General features: G+C 34.9%; 2 protein-coding genes across 2 annotated transcripts; both read right to left on the reverse strand.

Moving 5' to 3' along the window:
* Positions 1 to 697: 697 nt before the first annotated feature.
* Positions 698 to 1,404, reverse strand: LOC148780060 (cytochrome P450 71D10-like). The gene has a single exon (XM_088850537.1). The coding sequence runs from the start codon at positions 1,260 to 1,262 to the stop codon at positions 852 to 854; it is 411 nt and encodes a 136-aa protein (XP_088706663.1). The 5' UTR covers positions 1,263 to 1,404; the 3' UTR covers positions 698 to 851.
* On the reverse strand, positions 1,369 to 8,156 carry LOC18438762 (cytochrome P450 71AP13-like). Its single transcript, XM_088850535.1, has 2 exons — positions 7,815 to 8,156; positions 1,369 to 1,457 (listed from the first exon to the last, which is right to left on the reverse strand). Exons 1-2 carry the CDS (start codon positions 8,088 to 8,090, stop codon positions 1,389 to 1,391), a joined length of 345 nt encoding a protein of 114 aa, XP_088706661.1. The 5' UTR covers positions 8,091 to 8,156; the 3' UTR covers positions 1,369 to 1,388.
* Positions 8,157 to 8,371: the final 215 nt, after the last annotated feature.

An 8,371-nucleotide genomic window follows, 5' to 3' on the forward strand; every position in this document is an offset into this window, starting at 1 on the left:
GATAGATAACAATAGACAACGAAGATATGTTGTTATCTGCTTTCAAGTTTGCCTTTAAAGTAGGGACAATGGATGATAAGCATGAGTACCCAATTTAATACCAAGAGACTAGCAGATATGGCTTATTAACTATTCAATTAAGATATAAATGAAGAGTTGGTGAAGGCGTCGGTACCTAGAGAAATAGATGTGTTGGGCCGCCTTAAAAATTTCTATTTAAAAAATGGCACAATAATGCTGATATGGAACACAATAAAACTATATACCCTTAGTGCAAGAATCTCACAATAAAAAAATATAAAATAAAACCATGTACCTTTAGGGCAAGGATGTCACAATCATCCTTTGTTGTTGGATATGAAATTGAACTCGCAAGATAATGCTATTGATATAGCACAAAGTCCAAAGTAAAATTTTTGACATATATGACGCTTTCAAGTTGTCGGATTTCACGTTTTGACAGCTAGATAGATTGTAATCAATTTGCGTGACCGTTAAGCTTTCTTATAAAATTTCACGTTTTAACAGCTAGGTGGATTGTAATCAATTTGCGTGACAGTTAAACTTTCTTATAAGATATATTTGGTTTCGGTTACCTAGAAATTTTAGCATTTTTATTCACTACACAAATCTTAACGATCTACGCTGAAGAAAAGGTGGAGAAAGAAATGCTCAAACTCATTCCACGATATTACAATGAAAAACATTGGCATTTGGGTTGTTATCAGCCACAACACAATTTCCATGAAAAACATCCAAATCTAACCACGCATAATATAATTAAAAACATCATTTCTTATGAAAATCATCTTTTTCACTCCTCTTCCAAACCATGTGGAATCTCCATTCTGCTAAAATTTGGGATGGGCAATTAGAAGTAAATCAGCTTTTCTCCCCACAGTCACACCATGGGCCTCAGTCATGTCCAAATCCTCTGGCTTCCCATTAGGGACCTCCCAGTCAAAGTGGTAAAGTAACTTGGCTAGTGCTAACTCCATGTTTGAGAGCCCAAATGTTATACCGGGACATCCTCTTCTACCAGCTCCAAATGACAAGAATTCAAAATGCTGGCCTCTAAAATCGACAGAATTATCAATGAACCTTTCGGGTTTGAACTTCTCGGGATCTTTCCAATAGTCGGGGTGCCGCCCTATGGCCCAACCATTCACTATAACTCGAGTCTTCTTTGGAATATGGTAGCCACTGATTTCGCATGACTCAGTGGATTCACGAGGGAGTAGGAGAGGGAAAGGGAGGTGCATCCTTAGAGTTTCTTTGATGATGCACCTTAAGTAGCTGAGGTTTAAGAGGTCAGCTTCTTTTACTGTATCCTTGCCATTTACTGCGTTCCTGATCTCTAATTGAGCTTTTTGGAGCGATTTCGGGTTTCAAATGAGCTCTGCAAGTGCCCATTCTAGGACTGTTGATGAGGTCTCTGTGCCAGCCAAGAACATGTCCTGTACATGAAGAAAGAGAAGACCAACAAGAATCTATTTTTTATAAAGAGATTTTAAGATTGGCATCGACCTAAGTTTGCCCTTACGGCTTTATTTTCCCAATTGTAAATAAATACACTTGTAAATGAGAAGCTATTAGCTATTAATTTCTATTAATAGCCAACCTCCAATAATTGAGACAAAGTTTAGATGATAATGATGAAGATCATTTCTATTATTACAAGCGTGAAAAAAATAACGTCATGAAAATTGAGATCAGTCTATAATGAGAGAAAAATAAGATCCAAATACCAGCCAAAATAGGAATTTCATGGCAAGAAAAAATAAGACAAAATCCCTCATTCAATAGGAATTCTTAAAAGGGAGAAAGTGTAGGGGATAGGAGTTTTAGTTCTCCCCATTCTTATTTTTCCTCCAAATTTCTAAAACCCCTAATTCCTGTCATAAAATAAAATATGAAATAGGAATTCACTTTATTCCAGCTAAACTAGGACAAAATAAGAAATTTTTATTAGAATAACTAGATACTATCTCAATAAACAAGGCAATTACGCAAAAGAAGAAAGGACAATAATCAGTATAAGTAACAAACTTAAAACATCACTAATCAAATGGAAATTACATATAAAATTAAAGTATTACATAAAAGTAAATATTAGCTTACAAAATTAAATAAAGTTAAAAGTAAAATATTTAATAATTGTAGAAATGGCCAAAAGTTAAGTAATTCTAAAATTTTAGTTTCATTCAATTGGAGTACCTGCAAAGCAAGTGCCATTAGATTTTTTATAACAAGTTGGAAATAGCGGCTTCACTCCCAATGATGTATAAACTGGTAACTTTTGAAGATTTTTTTTATTACTACCACATGAAGGCAAACAATTTTATCTTAAATTATATAGGGGTGATAATTCCATGAGAATCATCTTATAGACTATTAGCGAGTATAATATGCTCCTTCTAGAGCATACTGTACCGTTACTCCCTTGGATAGAAGCCGAATAGAGAAGATCATTTTAATCCGAAATTTTGGAAACAACCTAAAAATAATTACATGATTATATTTAAAAGGAAAAAATTGTATTTTGAACTTTCCGACAACATTAAAAAATGAGATGATTTCTATTCAAGTAATTTTTTCAAGTCCATAGAGAATGAAACTGGGTTGTTTTTCCCACTTACCAATTTATTTATGTAATTTTTTTTTTTCTTTTTTTGAGAATGACTCATGGTTTGAAAAAGTCACATCCCCAAAATTTGAGTCCTAAAAAAATTTCTATATTAGGCTTTACCAGAACGAGTAAAGATAGTGTTCTCCCTTGGAAACATGAAAACTTATGATATATGTAAGAGACGGGTAGTGTTGATCACAGTTAGCAGGTCAAGAAAAACTCAATATATTGGCACAAAAAATCGGAGTGGAAAAATGAGATATTTTAAAAGTTTAAAATTGTAAAAAAAAAAATCATAGATAAACTCAATATTTGGGGATCAAACACTTAATGTTAAAAAAGGAGAAAGTTTTCTATGTGACCCCACCCACGTATAAATTATATGTGACCCACTTTCTCTGATGTTTGATAAGAATGGATAGCTAGGATTGCTCATGTCACAATGTCAAGCAAAAACTTTATTCGATTTTTAATTTTTTTCTACAAAACCTTTTTGTGTGAAATTTGGGATATCCCATCTTCATATTGGATCACCTAGAAAACAAAAAAAAAGTTATCATGAAAAACAATGAAAAAAATCTCCCCAAAAATTTTAGGGGTATTCTAATAAATTTCCATCCAAATAAATATTTGTTATTATTTTTACCATGTGTACCCATGTAACATGTATGAATACCCTAAATTTCACTGCAAAATGATTTATAGAGTGAAGAATAAAAATATGGTACTTTGAACTCTCAGGTCAAGATCTGATGCTTGAGAGCTAACCTATGAAATTGTGACTCGAACCATACCAGCAATCTACTTCTGATGGCTGAGAGTAGGGGGTCACAAATACATTATTTGCTTCTGAGGTCCTTGTAAAACTTTCCTTAAAACAGAACGGTAGTCACCTTTCAAAATAAAATTTTTTTAATAATTGTTTTGAAAGTAAAAGTTTCAAATTTAATTTAATTTTTTTTTGAAAGAGGGGTCGTAATGTACCCCATCTGAATACCACCACGAATCAAAAGTTTGTAGGCTCACCTACTTTTCAAAAGTTACTTTTTAATGTATGAACTTCTCCATTTTTGCTACCATAGCGTTCAAAAATTTTTCCTTAAATAAGTCACGTTTCCCGATTCTTTGGAAATGATCGCAACTTTATACATTATATACTTAAACTCTGAATTTTTTAAAATATCACATATAAATAGGTGATTTGCTAACTATTTTCAGAAATTGTACTTTTAAATCGGTGTTTAAACATACCTTTTTACAAAAAGAAAAATTGGAGTTTTTTCTCGAACGTTTGAAACTGTGCTATTTTTCAAAGTAAAAAGTTTATGTAAGGTTGCAACCTTATAATGTAGAGCTACAGATGCACCTCAAAAATCCATTGGAAAAAGTAGTTTTAAAGTTGAAAAACCCTTTGATTGATCATCTCGACATCGAGATGTATGACCATGTAAAATAAAAAGATTTTAAGTCTAAAAAATAGTGCATTTTGCAACATATTATCTACACCGTCCATTTTCAAGATTTTCATATGTTTATAGATCTACTTGATTTTAACCATTTTTTAAATTTAAAATTTTATAATTAGATATAAAAATAGATTTTGAGATAATCCTAAGAGCATTTTACATCAAAATTATATACCATGATAAAATTTGAAGGCGCACCATATCTCTACAGCTACGGATGCATCCGTATGCCAACTGCACCCTCTTTCAAAACATTGGGAAAAAACTGTGGCTTATTAGGGAAAACGATAGAAGCATGTTTTCTTGATTTTTTTTCAAAAAAAGGTACGAAGTGACGTTTGTTTTTTTGGGTAATTGAAGTGGTATGTCCGTGGGGATTTGGGCCCCCATCTTTTGTTGATAATGGAGTCAAAGACCTCCTTAAAGGGCTAGGTAATACCAATGCTAAAGCCCCAAATAGAAAAGTTAACATATTAAAAAGAAACCTTCGAAAGGTAGGTGGGCCCTACAAATTTTTGGTTGATGGAGGTATTCAGATGGGATGCACTGCCACCCTCTTTTAAAAAAATTTAAAATTTAAACTTTTACTTTGAAAAAAATATTTAAAATTATTTCTTTGAAAAGGTAAATATTGTGCATTTTTTTAAAAGCTTAACATAGACATGCAAATAAAGTATCGTGGCCCTTTCTCTCAACTGTCAGATCTGAGTAGATGGTTTGGATGGTTTGAGTCACAATATTAGAGGTTAGCTCCCAAGCATCAGACCTTGATCTGATGGTTCAGAGTGTTTCATTTTTAATTGTTGTCTTATTAATCATTGTGCAATGAAATCAGAGCTGCACACAAGGGCACACAAGATCATAAAAAAAAGGAAAAAATATTTCCTTTAATGGAAATGTACCCCAATATCCCTTGATTGTTTGGGGTAATTTTGGTCTCTTTTTGCATGAATCTTTTTTTTTTTTTTTTTTTCTTCTTCTTCCAAGTTATTCATAATATGAAGATGGCATGCCCATTTCACTCAAAAAGGTTTTGTAAGCTAAAAATTAAAAATCGAATAATATTTTTGCATGACAATATGACATAAAAAATCTTTGCTATCCATTCAAATCGAACAACTGAGAAAGGTCACATATAATATGTGGGTGGTTCACATAGAATGCTTTCCTCTTTTTTAAGATTAATTTTTAGATCCCCAATGGGTTTAACCATGTAAATTTTTTTGTTTTTTTCTAATTTAAAATTTTAAAATAGGAAAATATCTGGATACCCTCTATTTTTAAATTTCATTTCACAATAGACCTAAGGTTTTTAAAAGATATCTTGTGGCATAAAACTTGTACATTTTATTTCTTCTAACCCCTAAGCTACTTTAAACCTGTTTTTTAGGCCAAACAAATATAAAAAGGCATGTCTTTTCTAAAAGCTATCCTCCCAAAGTTCTCTTTCTTTCTCTCTTCCTACACCCCTTCTCTCTCTCTATTTTTCATCTCTAACCTTTCACTCTCTCTCCTCCCTCTCTTTTTCACGTTTCCCATCTCTCTCCTCTCACTCTCTCCTCCCAAATACATAGTACATGTACAGAGAGAACCTCCCTCTCTCTCCTCACGTTTCCTATCTCTCTCCTCTCACTCTCTCTCCTCCCAAATACACACTACATGTACGGAGAGAAATAGAAGTATTTGAATAAACATAAGAAAAGAGAGAGGTGTTGGTGATGAGAGGTAGGTATTTGGATAAACACAGGGAGAGAGGGAGAGAGAAAGGTATTTGAATTAATACAGGAGGAGATGGTGAGAGGTTACTTGGAAGGAAGAGAGAGGTGTTTGGATAAACACAGAGAGAGAGAGTGAAACACACAGTATGAGAGAGAAAGAGTGAAGTTTAGGGTATATAAATGAAGAGAGAGAAGGGATTGTGTTTAAAAATAGCATGTCCTTCTCACATTAGTTTAGGTTAAAAAATAGGTTCAAAGTGGTCATGGGGTTGGAAGATATTTTTTGTAACCGTGAGCTTATTAAGAAATAAAATCTAAAAATAGAGGATATGAAGATATTTTCCCTTTTAAAATTTTTAGAATAATTGATATTTTCACTTAGTTGTTTTTAGCTTAATCTGAAATATTTATGCTATTTTTATATACAATAGTTTTTTCGATCTATATTTTTACACCGAATTTTTACATCCAACTTTTTGGACCAAAATCGATTTAATTTTGTGAGTTGATATATTGATTTTTCCCAACATGCTAACTTTTATTAAAACATTGACTCACGCAAAAGTCTCTCGCTAAACTCTATGGAGAGTCGAATTTAAAATAATAATTTTTTATTCTCCAAACATATAAAGTAGATGTCAAGGGCTGGAGAGATATTGAAAAGTAAATAAAATTAAAAAAAAAAAATATTAGATAATTTTTTAAAAAAATTATACAAGGTTGATATCGTAAAATGTAAAATTCAGGTACACCTCTAAAATCTTTGAAAAAAATTGTTTTGAAGTTGGTAAAACATGTAATTTATCATCTTGACATTGAGATATATAGGTCTGGAGAAAAAAAAACTTCAACACCTAGAACTAGTACATCTTGCAATGCATTACTTAGACAATCCATTCTCAAGATTTTCATTCATTTATAGATTTGCTGGATTTAAATTATTTTTGGATTTTAAAAGTTTATAATAGATATAAAAATAGATTATGCATCATGATAAGAATGTTTAGACACCAAAACTGCATCTCATGACAAAGTTCAGGGGTGTACCTTAATTTGATTGTTTAAGTTCTAACCGTATGCAAAGCATACAATAATTTGAAATAACTAAAATTTAAAAAACATTTCCCACCACAAACAATTCTGGCTGAAATAAGTGTTAAAAATGAAACTTATTAAAACATTAGTTTCATAAAAATTAGATTTTGATCTCAAGGTCACGATCATTTCAAAGTACCATTACGCTATTTTAGCCAATGTGGGAAACCACGACTCAGGGAGGCCGAGTCCGAGTAACGCAGCCCAAATTGAGCACGTCGAGAGAGAGAGAGAGGGACAGAGAGAGAGAGAGGCGGGGCCTTGTCGCAGGTCCCAGCCCAGAGAGAGAGAAGGCGTTGGGGGGTGCAACGCAATGCCTTGCCATAGAGAGTGAGAGAGAGAGAGAAAAGGGCAGAGAGAGAGAGAGAGGATGGGAAGGGGTACTGCCCACAGAGAGATGGAGAAAGAAGGGTAGGGGCCTTATCGCGGAGCCCCTGCCTGGAGAGAGAGAGAGAGAGGAAGGGAAGGGAGCCTGCCAAGAGAGAGAGAAAGAGAAGAGTAGGGGCCCTATCTGCCCTGACTGAGCTTGAGAGAGAGACAAGGGAAGGGAGAGAGAGAGACTCACTTCAGATTTGAGAGAGTGATCAGATTGAGAGTTTGAGCTAGCTGCTCGGCCGAGTAGCTGGAATTCGGCCGGGTTAACGAGCACTCACTAAACCACCCGAGGAGGGCGCCTCCTTGGGGGCTCTCCAACCCCTTGGCAGTTAACCCCATACTCAGGCATATTCAGGCGGTTCCAAACCGACCCACCCACGGGATTTTTCCTAGACTGGTTTTAACATGGGTAACTTTGATAAACAGCGCTAACTTAAACCCCTCACAAAATAAAGCTACGAAGAAGGAAAGGAATCCCATATATGAGTTTGAGTTTGGCAGAGAGAGAGAGAGAGAGGGTGGTGGAGTTACCAGGATGACAGCCTTTATGTTGGCTGTGGAGAGTGGCACCTCCGTATCCTTATTGGTTTGAAGCTGCAAGAGCACATCAACAAGGTCGATGTGCTCCTCCCCTTTGAACCCCTTGTCTCTATGTTCTGCAATCACCTCATCTAAGAAATCATCAAATTCTTTGTGATTCTTCCTCAGCCTCTCCCTAAACCCGGTTACCACATTCACCCACCCCATGGAAGGAAAGAAGTCAGGCACATGGAACCCCCCCATCAGAAACATTGTCTCCTTGATCATGGGTGCAAACCTAATCTTCTCAAATTTCCTCCCTATGCCCACCCTACATGTTACATGGTAGTGTAAAGGAGCAACTTCTCTGTGACGTTAACAGGGGCATTACAGGAGCTTTTAATGGAGTTTATAAGGCTTAAGCCCTCCTCTTCTCGAATCACCGAGAAGGATTGGACCCTCTTAGAGCTCAGGAGTTCTAGAATACAGATCTCGCGCACAGTGCGCCAATATGGACCATAGGGTGCGAAAGCTACGTCGGTGCACCCGTATGTCACTGAATTAGCAGC

Source organism: Amborella trichopoda, chromosome 10 (genome assembly GCF_054954075.1).
Source record: "Amborella trichopoda isolate Santa Cruz 75 chromosome 10, AtrichopodaSantaCruz75HAP2 v2.0, whole genome shotgun sequence".
NCBI lineage: Eukaryota > Viridiplantae > Streptophyta > Magnoliopsida > Amborellales > Amborellaceae > Amborella > Amborella trichopoda.